The sequence below is a fragment of the Odocoileus virginianus genome, chromosome 13 (assembly GCF_023699985.2).
Source record: "Odocoileus virginianus isolate 20LAN1187 ecotype Illinois chromosome 13, Ovbor_1.2, whole genome shotgun sequence".
Lineage (NCBI taxonomy): Eukaryota > Metazoa > Chordata > Mammalia > Artiodactyla > Cervidae > Odocoileus > Odocoileus virginianus.
In genome coordinates, this window is record NC_069686.1 from 28719282 (window position 1) to 28739636 (window position 20355).

At 44.3% G+C, this 20355-nt stretch overlaps 1 protein-coding gene across 7 annotated transcripts in view; it reads right to left on the reverse strand.

The window, feature by feature from the left end:
* Positions 1-20355, reverse strand: part of TANC1 (tetratricopeptide repeat, ankyrin repeat and coiled-coil containing 1) — a 237793-nt gene that overhangs the window by 56806 nt on the left and 160632 nt on the right. For 3 of the 7 annotated variants that reach the window (XM_020880381.2, XM_020880379.2, XM_070476147.1), the window contains exons 6-8: positions 19334-19464; positions 18125-18311; positions 4329-4592 (exon numbers count right to left, since the gene is read on the reverse strand). In XM_020880381.2, the coding sequence (XP_020736040.2) occupies positions 4329-4592; positions 18125-18311; positions 19334-19464 (582 nt within the window). The remainder of the gene's footprint in view (positions 1-4328; positions 4593-18124; positions 18312-19333; positions 19465-20355) is intronic. The other 4 variants (XM_020880382.2, XM_020880380.2, XM_070476148.1 and 1 more) reach the window with 3 other exon arrangements.

The window sequence follows — 20355 nt, forward strand, 5'->3', positions numbered from 1 at the left end:
CCTGCTCAATGTCCCAGGCCACGGAGAAACATCAGACCGCTCGACTCTACGGCAGCACACACTGACGCTTCTTCGGTGCATATCCACAGCCTGTTCACACATGCTGCACACAGTATGTCAATACTCCCCACAAATCTTTCCGCTTAGAAAGATACAGCTAATTCCCTATGCAGGACGTCCAAGTGAGCCTAAGGTATAGGAATCCAAGGCAACATCTAGCTTCTCTCCAGGTCCTTCACAATCAGGGCATGGGAAACTTCCTAGATGGCCAGTAGGACCACACCCATCACCCTGACTCCCTATAGCAATACTGCTTAGAACATATTTCCAGGCTCCCACCTGGGACCTGGGACTCTGACTCGGGGCTCTGCAAATGACCCTTCTTCAGCACACCTCCTTGTGCACACACCTACATGTTGAAGGCTGAGACAGAAGGAGTAACCCCAGCTACATTCTGGCCACAAGCTGGTTCGGTTCAGAGCTGGAAGAGCCCAGATTGTCTGACCTGCTGCCTCAACCCCAGAGGGCACAGAGACGCCTGTAGCCTCCAAAGGCTTCCACTTACCTTCTTATCCTGATGCCTTAAAACATGACATTCAGTTCAGAATTTTTTGACAACCGATGGTTTAATAAGAAGAGACTGTAAAGAGCACTTCAAAGAAAGGATTGCAAAAAAGCCCAAGTCTGACACAGAGGCAGGAGATAGGAGGTTTCAAATACCTCTTTGCAGATATTCAATGACTACAGTTTCAGTTCCAAAGTAGGGAACAGAGTGGCCCAGCAACTCCAGAGGTCTATGATAAACATGAACACATTGTTTCGAAAAGGACCACTGCTTATCAGGGCTGCAAGCCACCACCTGCTGGCTCCCTCCACTTTCCATAGCGTCATCACAGCCACTGAGAGTGATGAAAGAGAAGCAGCAGTGACGCTGCAGTGCTCAGTCCCACGCCCAGGTGACACCCAAGATGACAACATGCTGTCCTTTCACACACTCCGAGGAATTCTCAGATGCTACAAAAATTAGCTCACTTCTGCTATTTAAATAATACATGCTTTCAAAAGCCCAAACACTATTCAGAGTCCAAAAGAATCAGAGGGAAAGCAATAATTTCATGCTGCAATAAATCTACTGCTAATACCTCTACAATTAAATTAATTATACATTCATGGCATACACACATGGTGTCTAACATCTGGGTGAGAAGTACATTTTAAGGTGCTGCAGGAAAGAGGGGTTTTTGGTGGGGAAAGGAGGTGGGGGTGGAATGGGTAGATGGAGAAGCAGAGGGAGACTTGTCTAAGCTGAGTAAAGGGAACATCTATTAAAACACCATGGACTAACCTATCAAAGGTAAGTGCCATTAAGTCCAAGGCAATTATCAGTTAAGAGTCTCAAGAAAACTGGCTGGTAATTCTGCTTGTTAGTTTCCTAAACTAAACAGTATTCTGTGATTCACTTAGAAAGTATTTCAAAGGACAAAAAAAAAGAAAAGAAAAAAAAAAAAAAAAACAGTAGTCCAAAAGGGTAGAGCTCAATTATCCAACTTCTGGATTATTCAAGATATCATTTTAAAGGCTTCTCATTCTGCTTTTTAATGAAGGAATAATGTGTCTGTGTTATGTATTTTGATGTGGCATATAAAATAATAATCAGACTGCAGCTTTCTAAATCAGTTCCACTTCAACAAATGCTTTGCCAAAGAAAATCTCTGTATAGCAAAACAATCACCAAACCTAGCCAACTTACTTTTATAACCTTTGACCAAAAAATTCCACTGTATGAGACAATTAAGAATGAAGCAACAGCTCTGTAACAGGCTTAGTGACAGTAAAGGCAGGCAGCCTTTGGAACTTGTTTCCATATCCTCACCCCCCAAGGAAACTATGTCCCTTGGGGAAGCTGGCATCACCTTTCTTTCCCCTGCTTAGTCCTTATTCTGTTTCACATACCAAAACACCTTTCCTATCAAACGGCAGTTTCTCTGTGTTTACATGGATCTTAACATGCAAACACTTTCAAGAGATTTCAGTATACGGTCCTTCCCACCTTACTTCAGTCCACCCCCGAATGTTGCCTCCTGTTCTGTTTGTAGCAACCTGCCTTCTAATCCCTAGACAAACAGCACTGCATATAGTCTATAACATGAGTCTTCTGTTCTTTTCAATGATACTTGAACAATCTTGCCATTCCCTCTTTAAAAATTTTTTTTTATTTATTTGGTTGCACTGAATCTTAAGTTGCAGCATGAGGGGTCTTTTTGGCATGAGAACTCTTAGTTGTAGTTTATGGGATCTAGCTTCCTGACCAGGAATGGAACCCAGCCTCTCTGTATTGGAAGTGAAGAGTCTTAGCCACTAGACCACCAGGGGAGTTCCACCATTCCCACCTAACTGAAGTTCAGCTTCAGGGGTAAAAGGGTAGGCAGTGAAGAATCTACCAGACTCCGAGCTTGTTAGCAGATACTATAATGTAAGGCACTTTCCTATTTCCTTCCAAAATATGCTTTTAGTTTATAAAATATGCAACATGGGAGAAATGAGCAAACCCATTAGACTAAGCAGTCACTGCTCAAGCCCAGAGGTAAAACCCTCCCAATTCCACAGGAGGTCTGGTTCAAGTGCATCCATAGAAGCTAATGAATGAGCACAGCAGAAATCAGAAAGCCCTGTTCTATAATCACTGCAGTCTCCTGGAAATGCTCAGCTCACACCCACTGTCACTTCACGTGGCAGGAAACCACATAAAAGAACATCAAGCAGAAAACATAACCTGAAAGGGGGCCTTTTAACACTGTTAAATTAATTTATTAATGTGTTCCCTAATTTTAAAATAGCTGCATTAAACTGAATACAAGTCTACCATTTTGTTGAAGTCAATACAGCTATGAAGCCCTGGGATAATACAAATGAACGTTTCATCATATCCAGGTAAAAAGGGTCTAAAATGCCATGGGTGCAACATATTATGCTGTAGATGGTGAAATGGTGGTGGGAGGACACACTATCTTCTGGAAGAACCATCATTCAATACATTCAATACACATAAAGCTCTCAGTACTTCCTTCTGGCAGGCACACCAAATCCCTCTTCTGGAACAAGGCCATTTTACTTCCTTTGAAAGTGAATTAAGAGTTGTGTCTCAGAATTCTTCCATTAGGACTGTATATTTATCAGCCACTTCGGAGTTCCACTGTAAAACACACCCAACGACAACCAGAGTAGCCTGGCCCATCCCAAAGGAGCAGTACAGAGTCACAAAGAAACCCTTTGATGTAAGAAGAGAGATCCTGGGTCCAGGCCTTGGCAGAGGAGAAATCGGAAGCATCTCATTGGTAACAAACAATGATCAAAACAAGTTCCTCTTCTAAATTCAACAGAAGAGCACCGAGTTTAGAAATTTGGGACCTTGAAACAGGCACAGCAGCTCAGATGTAGGGCTCCCTTCCCCGCCTACTGTGAACTAGCACCCACTGACCAGTCAGCCAGCACCAGTCACCCCTTTCACACTCTCTTCTCAGCTCTAGCCGCCCCATCTTGCTGAGACGTGGCTGCCTGGCCTGTTTCCATTTCCTTGATGGAGAACTTGCTTTTCTGCTGCTTGTATTAAACCGTGAGCTCCCTTATAACCAAATTATACAAAACTGATCTCCCATCTATATGATGAGCCTCAACTACAGAAAATTAGCTTGAAAGCTGGATTAAAAATTCTTTTGAGGGGTGGGTAGAAGGGAGGTTCAAGACGGAGGGGATATACACATACATATGGCTGATTCACTTTGTATGGTAGAAACCAACGCAACACTGCAAAGCAATTATCCTCCAACTAAAAATTAAAAGTAAATTGTAATGAAAATTCAGAGGAATGGAAAGAAGAAATTCTTTGAGCTGATATTAACAAACTCATTCTAAACAATGATTTCCCTTGATCAAGCTGTAAATCCTGCATTAACTCGGGCTTAAAATAATCTGAAAGAAAACAACAAAATTCTGTAAAGCATTATCCTACAATTTAAAAAAAAAAAAAAAAGGACAGAGTTTTTGGTCCTTTCTTCCCTCATATACAAAGAGCCATATAGTCTAAGTATTAGATTTAAAGAATTCTAGAGGGGAAAGGTCACTTAATGACCATTAAATGCAGCTTTATGTTTACATATGGGTTTACCCTCATGCTTACAGATGGGTACAGTAAGGCCTGCAAAAGTAAGTGCCTGACCCATTATCACAAGGGTGGCTTGTGTCTGGATTAGATTCCCACGTGAAGAAAGGGAGCAGTGGGCACCTCAGACCCAGCGAGGTCACCCTTCCAGGGAGAGGCGTGGCCTTACCTGCAACTGAGTTGGGCCGTGGCATTATTAGCGAGCTGGAGCTCTGAGAATAAGGGACCGGACCATCTCCAACTGAGGCTTCGGCTTTGGGCAGCACGCTCCCCGCTGGCCCAGGGGGCTCCTCTTCTGCCACTGGGGAGCAATTATCTGCCCTGCGGTCATGGAGCACTCCCTTCTGTACCCCTAACCTTAGGCTTCCGTCCTTATTCCATTCCAAACTGGAGCCACTCCGGTCATCATTTTCCGATGAACTTGTAATTGTGGCTGAAATGAGAGACCAAAATACTTTGAAGGAAGCCAGGAATAGCTGGGGCTCTTGAGAGTTCACACACACACACAGACACACACACACACCATCCCCATGATCAATGGTTTTCTGGTCTGTGCAGATTATTATCAAACTATGTTTCATACATTGTATTTTGGTAAGTTAGAAGAATGTTGCTTATCAGGGGAAATAAACTGCTAAATCATTCTACAGGGGAGGGGAAAGAAAACTCTGATAAGAAGATAATGAAAAAACTGTCTAAGAGTATCTGAGAGCTAACAGTAAATCTATGTAATTTGGAAATGATATATCCTGCCTTTTAACAAAGATGAATTGCTCACAAAGGAATTCAAATCTCATTAAATTCCTTTAAACCTTTAAGTATTTTTCCCAAATTAATAACATTTGTGCACAGAGAGAAGGGGCAGGGCAGTACAATGGTTAATGCAGGAAAGATGTAGGAGGAAAATCTATAAAACAAAATCCAATGATAAAGTCAGACAGAAATTTAATCCTTAGAATTAAACCATTATAACATCTGTTCAAGACATCCAGAGAGGCCGACTCGACTTTAATCCTTTAGCAGCCTAGGATGGAAACCTTGAGGAAACCAGGGACAGGAATACATAAGCATGAGAAGGGATACTTGATGGCAGAATTAATGTTTAACCTCTTCCAAGAAAACCAGGATTGAAAAGCATCTTGGCAAAAAAGGAGAAAAAGGGCGACATTCACTCTATAAATCTACAAAAAGCCACTTCTCACTTAAAGATACCGAGTCATATGTGATCCACTTGCAAACACAGGTCCCGCCATGGGTCCAACACTGGCTTGTGTCCTTGAGAACAGAGGCCAGGTCCTCTGATCCCTACTGGGATCCCAGCGGCCCAGGCCTTTAACTGCAAGACTTCAATGGGAGCATACTGGGTCAGAGTGTATTCAGGACCCAGACGCCTGGATTAAGCTGCTTCATCAACATACACACTTTATCAGCAGGCTGGTGAATTAGCTCCAACAGAGTCTGTTATCTGGGATCAAAGGGTCCAAAGCGGTTTTATTTTTACAATGCTCTTTATGGTTTAGGAGTAAAAACAAAACAATTTCCTCCTGTGATGTGACCGCAGGGTATCCTATCACAATTTTAAAACTGTCTTTGCTCCAGGACTTAACATCCACTGCTCCCTCCTTGTTTAAAAATCCCTCCTATCTGCTGAAGCCTCCTTAGAGGATTTACCATTAGCTGATCCCTTCCTTTTCTGAACAGCACAGGGCCTGGCCCATACTCAATGCTCAGTAAATGTTTGCTTATTCAATGGATGAGCTCAAACTATGAATGCAGTACATTTACTCTCACTGTTGCTGGTTCAGGATAGCTGGCACTGAGTCTTTAACCAAAGTGTAAGCCGATTTGGGATGAGCCCGTCACACCTTTAGGGGACTCCTAACATTTCCAAGTATTCTAGCAGGAGGATTACTACCAATTTCTCCATCTATTTGGAATCGATCAGTCTTCATTGTGCGTGTTTTTTAAATGGGCCATTCATATGAGCATCCGTTTGTTAAGTATGACTCTTTCCATCCTAAAAATGCAGGTGGTGCTAGTAATAACAGTAGCTAGTATCTACTGAAGGTTACTGTATATCAGGGATTGTGCTAAGGGTTTCATAGGATTACCTTAATTTATTAATGAGATTACTGCCTCAATCGTCATTAGTTACTAATGATAATCTCTTAATAAGCTATGACTATCACAAACTTTCATTTAGAAGTCCAATGCTCAGGACTCAATGCTTTTCCTGAAGGCATGTTATAATTAGCCAGGTTCCAAGACAACCCCAACATCTAAGTTACAGTTCCAGGGTGGGGGTGACTGATCTGGTTTTTAGGTTGTGGTTGTTTTATCTGAGGGATCATTTTCTTAAGGTGAAAAACAAGGTCCAAGTGACGTTCTTCTTCATTCGCTCTCCCTGCATGCCATGCACTTCTGAATCAAACCTCTATCTCAGACCTCAAGCAGTGGGAACAGGGACTCTACTTCATGTTACAAATGACAGCACTGGAAGCAGGACTTCAGGGGCCCCAGCAGCCGCCAGGCAGGGACAGTCTGGTCAGGGCTTGTGCACTGCAGGGACAGGCTGAAGACCCAGTTCTGTCAGCTCAGCCACAAGTTCCCAGGCCCTGACAAGCTGCATCACTCAGGTCAGGGAGAGGGAGGGAAGGGCGGGGGGGTGGCAGGAGGTGAGGAGGAGAAAGGTCCCCAGCTGCAGGAACAGCAGCTGGGAAGAGAGGTCCTAGATGGGGATGCAATTTCAAAAGGAGAATATTACATAAATTTATGTTTGTAAGTAGAAGACTCTCCCACTGCCCTTATGAAGTTCACCTAAGAGATGCATTCCAGTGTCCACCTTCAGTCCTGGTGAAAGGCAGGCAGGTGAGACCCTCTGAAGCCAGGCCCCTCCCACAAAGATGCTCCACTAAGACTGCCCCACTTCACAACCTTCTTCCCAGGGATCCCAGGTCAGGCTGCCAGCTGGAAGCCCAGGCAGCGAACTTTCATCTTGGTTCAGATATGATGAAGCACTGAAATAGATCCAGGAGGGGCAGACAAAGGCTCCAGTTTCCCCATCCAACCTAAGAAGCACAACAAATAGGACAACTCCACAGCCTCCAAGAAAGGGAAAGCAGGTCTTAAAACAAATGACCTGCTACTCAAAAATACCTATTCTTCCAGGCTAACAGGAATATATTCCTGATTAAGTTAACACAGTTACCCTCAAGTTGACCACACAGGGCAACATCCTAAATATGATGATTAAAATAAAATACTCTGAAAAATAAGGGCTATTTGACATTTTCCAGAGCCTGGATAATCTTGAAAAGTCTGAAAAATTCTATCGTCTTGTTCCTTCAACTAGTACAGATGTCAAGAAAGTGCAAGTGTTAGTCACTCAGTTGAGTCCAACTCTGTGCGACCCCATGGTCGCCAGGCTCCTCTGTCCGTGGAATTCTCCAGGCAAGAATACTGGAGTGGGTTGCCACGTTCTTCTCCAGGGGATCCTCCTGACCCAGGGATCGAACCCAGGTTCTCCTGTATTGCAGGCGGATTCTTTACCATCTGAGCCACCAGCGAAGCCCAGTATAGATGCCAGTGTTTGTCAATTAAATCTTGCCACTTTTACTTCACTTTCATCATCACTCAGGCTGGGTCTCAGTCACTCAGCAAATAGGCAGGATTCTGCAAAACGAGTGACTTATTAGGCGTTATGGTTTATCAAGCTACCAGGTTAGGCTGTGCCTTGTAAGTTATATTAGGTTTGCTCATTTACTCATGTGTGATGCTACTTCTAACTCTCCATGTAACCTGAAAACTCCCTTGAGGCAGGGACAGTGGGTCATCTTCCTCAGAAGTAACAGCACACTTACCCAGACCTACTCATGCACAGGGCTGTACCACCTCCAAAGCACTTTCAAATCATGTTAAGACACATACATGATCACCATAACATGTGAGAAGACGTGGAAAGGCTGAGAACCATCAACACTACTTTATAGATATGGAAATACACGGGAAAAACTAACCAAACTCACACACACACAGGTTAGTGGTACTTCCATTACCTTCTGACTGCACACACAGTGTGTATTAAAACTCCCTTTGCCTCACATGGTTCTCATCATGTAAAAGTTGTTGTGTAAAAGCATCTGTGGCTATATTGTAAAGTAATAAGCCTCCAAGTAAAATAAATAAGTTAATTTTTAAAAAGAAGCATCTGTGGCTACAAAGTATTTTGCAGTTCACGAAACCTGCCTTGTTATAAATAGCCCCCGGGCAGCAGCTAGTAGAGAAAGGTCAGTCATGAGGGAGCCAGGAGAGAGAGTCAGGGCTGCCTGGGAGGTGGGGGAAGCAGAGACAGGGACCCACTTGGTCATTAAACATTGTGCTCTATATGGCACTTCAATAACACAATTCCTTCCTTCTCCTTCCTAGCCTTCCTCTCATCCCCTCTTTGCCTATAGAAGGTTCTTTCTATGTTAATGTTCATTTAAAATAGAATTTTTAAAAATAAACAGTAAAGTTCAGGGTCCAAAAAGTAGTTTGGTGGGATCTAAATCAAGTTGTAGGTTTAAAAGAACACCAGGAAATAATCTGACTATGGCACCAGTCCAGAATTGTTTAGGAACTAAGGGCCATTGGTATCAAACGTATACATAGTCAGAGTTGAATTCTTCTTTCTCCAAGCTCTGGAAAAGACAAGAGGTGAAAAATGCAAAGGGGCATGAGTTCAAACTCTGGCTTCTCAACTTTTTAAGAACCCACAAGAGGCTATCTCTCTGGGTCTACTACTAGGAATGGGCACATTTTTGTCTTTACTTTCCAGACATAATCTTGTATGTTTGTGTTTCTCTCTTTACACTGGCTACAAGTCCTGAGTAAAACTTTCTGCCCACTTTAAAGCAAAATTAATAAAATCTTATCAACCTGACTCCTGACTTCATCTTTTATCTCACTTTTTACCCCAACTCACGTTGCCGCTGTTATTTAGTCACTAAATTGTGTCCAATTCTTTGCAACCCCATGGACTGTGTAGCCCACCAGGCGCCTCTGTCAGTGGGATTTTCCAGGTAAGAATACTGGAGCGGGCTGCCATTTCCTCCTTCTGGGGATCTTCCCAACACAGGGACTGAAACCTGCATCTCTTGCCTTGGCAGGAGAATTGTTTACTGCTGAGTCACCGGGGAAGCCCTCCTCCACCCATACCTTCTTTGAAAAAGAAAAATCTCAATTTAGTAAATGCCTATAAGCATTTCAAATCCACTAGGGAGGAATGGAATATAAATAAATAAGCATCCCTAGGAAATAAGAACAACAATAGTGGCTAACGTGAATATTATAATAGTGCTTACGGTACACAGGCCCTGTTCTAAACCTCCATCATATCTCACTCAGTACTTCCAACAGTCCCATGGGCAAGAAAGCCCTGGAACACCTGAAGCCTCGCTGGGCTCCAGAATGATGCTCTGGACTGCTCCAATCACAGGATTAGAAAAGCTTGTGCACACATCCCACACACATGTATTTACAAATTATGTTCACGGACTACACTAATTTATTACAATATGAAACATACACAAAAATATACATTTTGAAAAGATTTTTAAACATTCCCAAATTGAAAAAAAATTTTTAAGTATCCCATAGATTGTCCTGCATTCTCCATTTTCAAAGCCAGGGATCTATGAAGAGAGCCCTTTGTCTCTCCGTAGGTGGTAGAGAAAAATCAGATAGAAGGGCACATGTCAGGTGCCTCCTATATCATGAGAATGCTGTCCTCCCCATTCAACTGAAGAAAAATAAAATACCACTAACCCAGACAAACATCTTTCAACTTCTATATTCAGTTTAATGGTTGAGAGTAAGAGCTTAAAAGTTAAAATAAGGGAACAGTGAATTGAAGATGAAACAAAAAAGAAAGTGATTGCTTACGAAAGTCAGAGAAGAGAAGAAGTGAATAGAAAAGGAAAATCCAGCTAGTGCAGACACCGCCTTCTTGGACCCACCCGGATGAAGATCACTAGCAACTCTGGGAGGGGAACACCGTCTAACCGAGATCAAGACCAGGGAAAGATCAAGGTGACAGGTCCAAGAAGCCACAAGCCCACTACCTGGAGCTCTGGACCCAAAAGCCGCTTGCCCTGCTCTGCTGTGCACTCACACCTCGCACACTCGGGCTGCCAGGCCACACACGGCATTTCCCCAGGAGACACCAGGGAAGACGGCAAGGATGAACCCAGTCTGCAGGAAACCTCCCAGAAATGCCAGCCGGTGCCTCTCCCTCCGCCCCGCCCACACCCTAACAAACCACAGGAACAAAGTCTGGGGCTCGTCCGCCTGGGTGACGTTCTCACCTCCCGCAGCCCGGCAAGCACTGCTTCCGGTGAGCACAGCTTCCGGTGAAGGCACTCGGGCTGATGCGTGCTCGCCTGGCAGGATGCAGGGAGGGGGCCCTGAGTTACCTCTGGCTCCACGGGGCTTCCTGGCTTCTCCTCCCGCCATGCTGCCTGGACAGCAGCACGAGGCTCCCCTGGACAGCCCTGTGGAACCGCCGAGGGTCCTGTGATGGGCAGATCTCTGCCCCAAGTCTCCAGCTTGGCGCCCACCGCATTGCGCAAGGCGCTCTGCTGTGCCAGGCGGCTTGGCCGGGACTCGAGTCACAGCCACGTGGTCCCAGCAGGGCTCAGCCGGCCTCTGAGGCAGAGACACCTGAAGGGGCAGCAGGGGCAGGGCGCAGGGGAGGGCGGGCAGGCCACACCGGCCAGCCTCAGACTCGCCCCACTGGTTCCAGACTCCGTCTGGAAGGGCGGGTAGCAGCCTCCAGAAAGAAGCCTGCAGACTCGAACAACATGAAGTTTTCCGGCAACAGCACATGTCACTGTGCACTAGTACAGCTCACAGACCTTCAGCACTGAAGGCCTAGACAACGGAACTTCTCATTTAGTCCACTGACTCCACAGAGTTCCAGACTCTTCCAGGAAAGAGCATAAGGCACTCACGTTTAGTGGTTGGTATTATCCATGGGAAACACCTTCCCTTGGAGAGCACTGCCCTGTCTTACACCCTTTGCAGCAGCTGACAGCTTGCCCAGGTCTCCAACGGCAGGAGACCATTCTGTCATTCCACAGGGAGACAAGTTTTAAAGCAGATGCTGTAACTATCTCTATCGTCCCAGCACTCAACAAATGTGCTCCTGGTATGCAGTTGGTGTCCATAAATGCTTCAGACAAAACAGCCTGGGAACTCCCACCATGGTCTGAACACAAGTACAGCGGGCGCTTTGCTGATTCACATCACCACCAAGGACTTCTTTCCCATTAAGGGCCTTACTGAATAATATATGTAAAGGAAAATTTTCCTCCTTCACCCAAGAGATTAAAAAGCTTCTATAATTAAGGATGATTTTTTAAATTGCAGGCAGTATAGCAAAATGAATATTAACACAGATTTGAAACACTCTAAATAGTTATTACCAAATCAATTTCAAAGCATTTCAATTGAGTAGCAAGCAGGGCAACACAGGTGTCAACAACGCAGTATTAGCATAAAATCAAAAGGGCAGGATTGACAACAAGTTAAAAATGAAAATAAAGTACAATTAATTCCTCTTTGTGTGCCTCTTCCTGCATCTGATCACCTCCCCTGGGACACGAAGTTCAGAAAATGAAAAGCCTAACCCTTCCTCTGGCACTACTTTCATTTTACAAGCCTAGGAGAGCAGAGAAGAGAGATGCAGGAAGATAAAAGTCAGCCCACAGTCACTTTCCTTTATGTCCTAAGCAACTGGGCAGAAAAACAAATATTATCAAACTCTAGCAAGGATCAGCAGGATCATAATCAACTGTCGGTATTTCACCACAAGCCACTTGTGCAGGAGCAATGTTTCTGTAAGGATATTCCCCTGCCTAAATGTATACCTGCCTCCCCACTTCAAAGAGAGCAGGGGAGGAACAAATGCAAGCTCCCTCCCCCACCCCCTTGAGAAAGGGGAAAGGCAGAGTCTGAGTTCTTGCTTCACCCTTTTCAAATACTGAGCATTTAATCATCCTGAAAGCTATCTGGCCTGGTGGAATGTGGTGGCTCAGTTGTTGGGGAGCAGGGCAGGAGGTGGGGAGATGGTGGGGTGAGAGGTGAGACACGAGGTCAGGCCATCTTTCGCATGGAAGGCCCTCCTCTCCCCTCCCTTCATAGGGCTGTTCTAACACCGGCTCTCAACAAATCCAACATGCCACCAAAGTCATCTGGAGATTATAAATGTCAGCAGGTAGAAGCAGATGGCAGAGAAAGCAAATGGAAGGAATAGTTAACCTCTAAAGGCCTCTCTCTCTGCCAGGATGTTTTAAACGGCTACCTGGAAATCCTTTTCCTGGGCACCTCTATCATTAACGGATAGGAAGGATTTATTAACATTTTAAAACTTGATAGGAAAACTGAGTTTTGTGTCTTTCTCTTCATCCAATACCCATCCTCTTTCTTTTGAAATAAATGGCCCATTTCTTTGAAAAAAATACAAACATAAAATATCGATCATATGAAATACATAAAAATCAAACAATATCTTTGAAGCAAATAGTGCTTTTCAGTGACTTTTAAAAATCAGATTGGTTTTTACACAGATTTGAATGACTACACATACCGGTATATTATGCTTTATTGCATTTTGCAAAAACTGGTGTTTTTCAAATTGAAGCTGTGTGGTAACCCTGGATCGAGTAAATCCAAGCATGCCCTTTTTCCAACAGCATGTGCTCACTTCATATCTCTGAGTCACATTTTGGTAACTCAAAATATTTCAAACCCTCTACCAACAAAAAAAGATAACTCGCTGAAGCCACGGGTGATGGTCAGCATTTTTTAAGAATAAGGTATCTTTTAATAAAAGTATGTAACTTTTCTTAAGTATAATGCTATTGCACACTTAATAGACTATGGGACAGTGTAAACAACTTTTACACTCATTACGAAACCAAAAAGAGTTCTGTGACTTGTATTATTGCAACATTCACTCTACTATGGCAGATAGGAATCAAGCCTGCAATATTCCTAAGGTCAGCCCGTACCCTCACTTTTTTCTCAGCTAGGGTTCGTAGTCTATGACTTTCCATTTTTAACACTTGGAAGCTGGTTATATTCAAGAGTGTCACTAAGAAAAAATGTTCTTACAGTCATGGAGGAAATATCTTTAAAAGCAACTTCTTTATACAGTCTTCCTTTTCAAAGCAAGTAATTGAAAAGCTGCTTCAAGTGAATGAGTACAGCTGGTGTCACATTTAGAGGTTCTCACACTGCAGATTTGAAAATCAGACACTAACTTCTAGGTAATGTCAATAATTTTAATATGTTAAGAATAAGGAATTTACCTTAGGAACAAAAAAAAAGACATTGTAGGGAATTCAGTTAATCTCATCTAGCTTAGACAGTATTTCTACATGACAGAACTATTAAGCTTCTAAAGAAGTTTATGTTGGGAGAACTTGGAGCTCCTGAAATAGGATAAAGTGAAACTGCAGAACACAATGAAGGTGGAGCAGGAGGTGGTGAGGGTTCTGCTAAGCCCTGCCTCCACAGTTTGCTGCTGTTTAATTGCTAAGTCGTGTCCAACTCTTTTGCAAACATAGACTACAGCCTGCCAGGCTCCTCCATTCATGGGATTTCCCAGGCACGAATACTGGAGTGGGTTGCCATTCCCTTCTCTAGGGGATCTAAGAGACTGGAAATGGATGTTGTTAAGCCACTAACTTGTGTCTGACTCTTTGCGACCCCATGGACTGCAACATGCCAGGCTTCCCTGTTCTTCACCAACAATCTCCTGGAGTTGGCTCAAACTCGTGTCCATTGAGTTGGTGATGCCATCCAACCATCTGATAAGATGGTCTCTGTCGTCCCCTTCTCCTCCTGCCCTCAATCTTTCCCAGCATCAGGGTCTTTTCCAAGAGACGGGAAGGGGTCCAAAAATTCCTCTATTGGTCAATAGCTTGCCCTTTCTCCTAATAAGCAGTTCCAAAAAGAAATTCTGTTCATCCGCAATATATCAAAACCAGTAGAAACAGAACCAGGCCGGGCACCCTGTGGTGGCCTGAGAAGGCTGTCTGGGCATGTGGGAACACGAGCTTCCCTTCACAGCATCTGTTGGTCAAACATATTTAGACTGAATAGTATCAGCATGACTGAAGTTGGCTTAAATAAGGGGGAGGTTAAGGGGGAGGTTTGGGAATTTTTAAGGATGGCTTAGCACTGTTAGAAGTTTCCTCTAAATAAACTGTGTTAATACTATACATGGAACTCAGGTCTGAGCCCTGGATGGGAGCCTCCAACTTCCGCAAAGCTTGTAATGCCATGACAGCTGTGCACTCTTTATGCCAGCCCACCCTCAAGCCTTTGCTATTCTAGCCTGAGCTCCATAGGTTGACGAGTCTTAAACAACTTCAAATGGAAGATTAAGTGGAAAGCCTCTTCCGCCCTTCTCCAGGCCCTGTGTAACTTGGAACATGAATCTTAACCAGCCTGTTTGACAAGCAGCTGCCAGGCCTCCCAAAGCAGGAAGCCAAGATATCTCGCCTTCATCTCTGCCCACTCAGATCGCTGTGTTCTTGAATATTTCACTCTGTTGAACAGTTAAGATGCCCAAAAGGTTGTCATTCCCAGGCTACACCTTATAAAGACAGACATGTTCTGCACGCTCCACCCCCAGCAATCACCAAACCACAACTGAGTCACAGATGCCTGCTCCCCAGAGAGGCGACAGAACCTGCATACCCTGTTATCAATTCAGGAGGAAGCTCTTTTCTCCTCGGGCCCGACCACGCCCACCTTTTCAAAGAGCTGTGGCTAGGTCTGCTGGAGAGGAAAGGCTTTTTTTCCCTTCTCCTCCCTATCACACCTCCAAAGTATCCCTTGGCAGCAGGTTCTAATTCTGCAGGTCTGAAGGAGACAGAACAGGGGAACACTGTCACCAGCACAGTCTCTCTCCCTCTCGGCCACCCACAGTCCCGGCTTCCTAAAGGAGCTCAGGGAGCCAGGCAGGAAGCACAAACTCCCGGAGCAGGGGGTCTTCGCCGAAAGAAGGACTTAGGCACCACCTCCCACCTCCTCCCACTTTCATCTCAATTGTCAGCATTTTTCACGTTCAGCTGAGTTAAGAGAACATGTTGACTTGAGGCAAGGAGTGAAAGACATCCTCAATGATATGAAATAAGTTGCTTAACGACAAGACACAACAGATGGAGTGAAAAGACTTGACGATGCCGACTTGGAATGGGAATCCCACGCAGCTTCTTTACAAACCAACTAAACCATTCCCTCCTTCAGTGAAACTTGACAGCAGCCATAATTCTCCTTCCTTAATTTCTCATTCCCAACACCATGCTAGGAGCCCAGTAGATAGCAGGAATAAGATAGATGAGCCCCCCTAACCATGTGGAAAGTGAAAGTCGCTCAGTCGTATCCGACTTTTTGTGACCCCGTGGACTGTGTGGTCCATGGAACTCTCCAGGCCAGAATACTGGAGATAACAGTAAGTAAGAAAACAAGAATAAGTAAACTGAAAATATTGAGATACTATGGACAGCACATTATAAGGGCACTAACCATTCTGGGTTCAGCAGGGACTGTATTAAATCAAGTACTAATTGAGAGCCTTGATATTCCTGCAATTCAATCACTCAATGATAATACAAAAAAATAAACCAGCAACTTTTCCCTCTTTAGGACACCTTTAAAATTGTAGCAACATCTCTTAATGAGAAACAAAAAGAGGCAGAGAATGAACGTGGGTAGTTTTCTGTCATTGAAAAGGTTTCTGTCAAAACAAGAAACTGGCTTGGTTATAATCAGAGGCTGCGATGTCAATGCCACAATACAGAATGAAGAGAAAAAGCTATTTAAAAAATAAAAATAAAAAACTAGGACTTCTCTGGTGGTGCAGAGGATAAGAATGCCTGCCAATGCAGAGAATACAGGTTCAATCTCTGGTCTGGGAAGATTCCACATGCTGTGAAGCAACTAAACCCACACACCACGACTACTGAACCTGCGCTTTAGAGCCTGTGAGCCGCAGCTACCGAGCCCAGAGCCTATGCTCCGCAACAAGAGAAACCACTACAAAGAGAAGCCTGAACACCACAATGAAGAGCAGCCCCCAATCGCCACAACTAGAGAAAGCCTATGTGTAGCAATGAAGACCCAGCACAGTCAAAAATAAATAGTTTTTTAAAAGATCTGTAGCACTGGCCAATTTCCTGAAAGAAGACAAACTCTGAGGAGGAAAGGGTATTGCAGAAGAGCTTAGAACACTATGGCTATCACAGAATCAGTACCAGAGATCCATCAATGGTGGACACTTCAGAGACAGATGGGACATGAAAACAGAAGTAACGCTGGGAAAAACCTGTTAGACAAAATAGCAGGTGGGGAAGCAGAGTTAAAAGAGAAAAAGGAATTGGAAGAATAAGCTCACTGGAAGGGCTTGAGGTGGAGTGAGGAGAATTCAGACCTGCTACAAAAACCAGTCACATGAAACTTCCAGAAGGAGCTAGTCTGCAGAGACAAAAAGTAGATTACCCAGCGAGTAGGTCTGGTGTATGCAGGGAAACGAGTTGTGACTTCTCAGGGTATAAAGTTTCTTTTTGAAGTGGTAAAAATATCCCCAAATCAGATCTGGTGATAGTTGCACAATCCTGAATAAACACAAGCCACTCAAAGGTTTAAACGGATGAGTTGATTATATCTCAATGAGACAATGAAAAATGAAACAAAAACCCACTGGAAATCCTGATCCAAAAGAAAACTGAGGGAACAGGCTTGCCTTCCTCCTGCTGCGGGGCCCCTCACAAGAGTTGTTATGGGGGCGACATCGGGAACGCCATGACCCCGTCCAGGTAGCTCACGTATCTTCTGAGGCAATCTCCAAAATACAAACTGGATGAACCTGCAGTTTGGTTTTTCAAATTACACATGAAAGAAATTACAGGTAACTGAAGAAAACGAAGAGCTCAAATGCCACTGCATTTGGTTACATATTAACGTGGAAGGAAGTGGGGTTCATTCCAATAATAAAACATAACATATCCCTCAAAAACATGTGCATCGCTCAGCAGCAGGGAAAAGGCTGAGCTGCAGAAGGGCAGCAGTGACAGACAGCAGCATGGCCTGAGAGCACAGGAAGCCGGAACAGCCCACCCCCGAGGCACCAGGCTGTAGACCAGAACACACAGCCACCCAGGCCCAGCTGCAGAACTGCAAACGCGTTCCTTCTGGGATGGGAGGTAAAAACAAGGGCTCTTAAATCCCCTGGTTGATTCTATTGTGCACCTGGGACTAAGAAACTACTGAACTCATCAGAAGCCTTATTTATGATTTCCTCAAAAGAAGTATGCAAATAACTCAATTAAACCTTCACATCACCTAACCAACCAGTCTAAGAGTCACAACTATACTCTGCGTCTCCAGACAATCTGTTCAGGATATCCACATGTATTTTGCAGGCATGGGTGTGGGGGTGGGGGCGGCGGACTTAGAACCTCCAGGCCTCCAGACAGTGGTCAGATGCCATTAGAAGAAACGAAGGAACAAATACCTAGACATAAGTGGGGAGATCAGTGACCTTGAGATCTGGCTGGGAAGACTTCTCAATAGGCAGGGACTTCACGGTCCCGTGGTGTGTCCTATACAAACCCAAAACCCATCAAGTGGATTCGTGACAAGGGAAGATTTTTATAATGTCATAGGCCAGACCTGATGTGGAAAATTTTTTACCATGTGAGTCCAGGGTTATCAAATAAACACCAAGGAATATAAAAGCCAATGCTTCAACCGCTCAGCTGTCCGTGGAACCAGTGCTATCTGCAAAGGACAGGGCAGTCCGGGCAGGCTGACCGTCACAGACCGCACACGCTAACACCCTCTTAAGAAGAGCCTGGAGAATGCTCTGGCTGAAATGCATGGAGCCATCACATGACTGAGCAGTGAGCGTCTTACCTATAATTCCACTGTCCTTGCTTTCCAGGGTGGAACTAGGGCTGCTAATGGTCTCACAGGGACTTTTGTTGGCTGCCGTCTTGCTGACACAGCTATTCAAGGTTGAGCAGGGGCTATCGGTGCTAGGAGAGGCGGTGCTGCTTGTAAGAGTGGAGCAAGGGCTGATGCCTTGGCTCAGAGCTGTGCACTGTAAGATGAACGGAAGGAGGAGTTAGCGCATCTACACACCCCTTTGTAGCTTCATGGTTTTAGCATCAAAAACAAACAGGAAAATGGAAAACAGGTTTTCTTTTTTACAATCCAGGGATCTTAATATATACAGTCTTCCAAAATTTAAAAGAGAGATCTCCCTAGTTCTGTTCGCCTTCCTGTGATCTTTTTTCTTAAGAGGGCAGTCTTGGAAATAATTTAGTGGGAATGCACATTTGTAAAGCAGAAACAGCAAACAGGCAGACTTCCTTTCATTTAAACTCTGCAGAAGACAAATGGGTTCTTTGACCTCTGTGTGGAAAATCTGGGAACTCTGTTTTTGTAATGTTTCACGAGCACGGCAACCTGATTCAATTTTTGGAAGATTTATGGGCTCTGTGATCCAGAGAAGGAGACTGGTGGCCACTGCAATCTCAATCAATGCCTGACACCCTCGCAGAGACCCTCAAAGGGGCAGAGGCTCTGGCCTCTCATTGCTATTCAGAGGTACACTTCTCATCTCGGATGTGGCAGGCTGCTGTTCCCTAGGAAGGGGAGTGCTCTTCCGAAGATCAACCTTTTGATCTTATTTTATTTTGTCTCCATTCATCTCCTATAAATCTTTTCCTCACCCCACTGACCCTCCAAAGTCTCAACCAATTAAAAAAAAAAAGCACAGGAAAGTGCATACCAAAGCAGCCGGATGAAAAGAATGGTGCTATAAAGATAAAAGTAGTATCATTCCTAAGGAATCCTCTCGGCCACTTCATTTAGTTACTCTCCTCTGGGTGGTGACCAGAAGGTTAATGTGGACATTTTTATAAGGTCTGCACCCTCTGCTTCTCCCACCCCCTACTACAAAGGATCACAAACAAACTGTTGAAATGAATTTCAATACACAATGGCCCAGACTCATATGGTCTGAACAACAACTTCCCCACTCAGGGAGGAGGCAAGACGATTATGCCATCATTCATCCTCTGAGCAGATATGACATGCAGTGTCTTCCTCGGACATTACCATGGTTTCATTTTTTTCTTCAATGGTTATGTGTGTGGCACTTGGGATCCCTTCTCCCAGTAAAAATCCCAGCCTTGTCAACAGTTCTTGAGCTGCCGGCGAACAGCTCGGTTCATTATCGGCCTTTGCTTCTGGAACAAAGAAAGAAAACAATGAAGACACCCCTCTCAGGAATTTCAGTATCGCATCTGGAGGACTTGGCATTACAGCTGCTTGTCTGGTGCTTTTGTGTATTTCTATAAAATGCACAAAGTTTGACGGTGCTGCCTGTCCCCTAGCAATACATTCTAATTAAGAGACTGTGACAGGTTAAGAAAACAGTAAAAGGGAAAAACCAAATGCACAGGGTGAAATTGTTGACCTGAATCCAAAGGTACAGTATCATTATCTAATAGCAAGTCCTACTTCCATGTCATGAGAAATGGGTACCTGAGACACCAAAGGCAGAAAAAGGCCTACTCTTCATCTTATTCTTGAAGGGCATCATGTGTCCAATGCCCACAGAAGGCTGAAATAAAGTAAAATCCAAGTGGCATGCTGGCAGAGTCATTTGGATGCTGGGGGAAAACTGAAATGCAAGCTCTCATTAAACAAGGCAAGGGCACAACCACGTCAGTGGAAACTTCCTGAGCACAATCCATGGGAGTGAAAGTCAAAACCAGGATTCAAACCCAAGGGTCAGGCATCAGGGATCCATGCTGAAACAAAGATCTTAAGTCCCAGTAAACTGTGTCCCAAGAGACAGAGCCCAGTAGTACACCCTGCTGTCCATGAGGAGACAGAAAAACTGGATGTGCTTTCAGCACACTCCGTAGTAATGCTGGAAACATGTTCCACGTGACAGTCACAGGGCATGTTTGGAAGCCATGCCTTCCTCTGGTCTCCTTAAGGTTGCTCATCGTGCTTTCTGCACTCAAGAGAATTTTATTGTTGGATTTAAGTGTTGAGCTGTAGGTTAATCTTGTATCCAGACTCTAAGGGAACTTAATTATGGTCAACAAAATGTTCACTTCATTCTAACA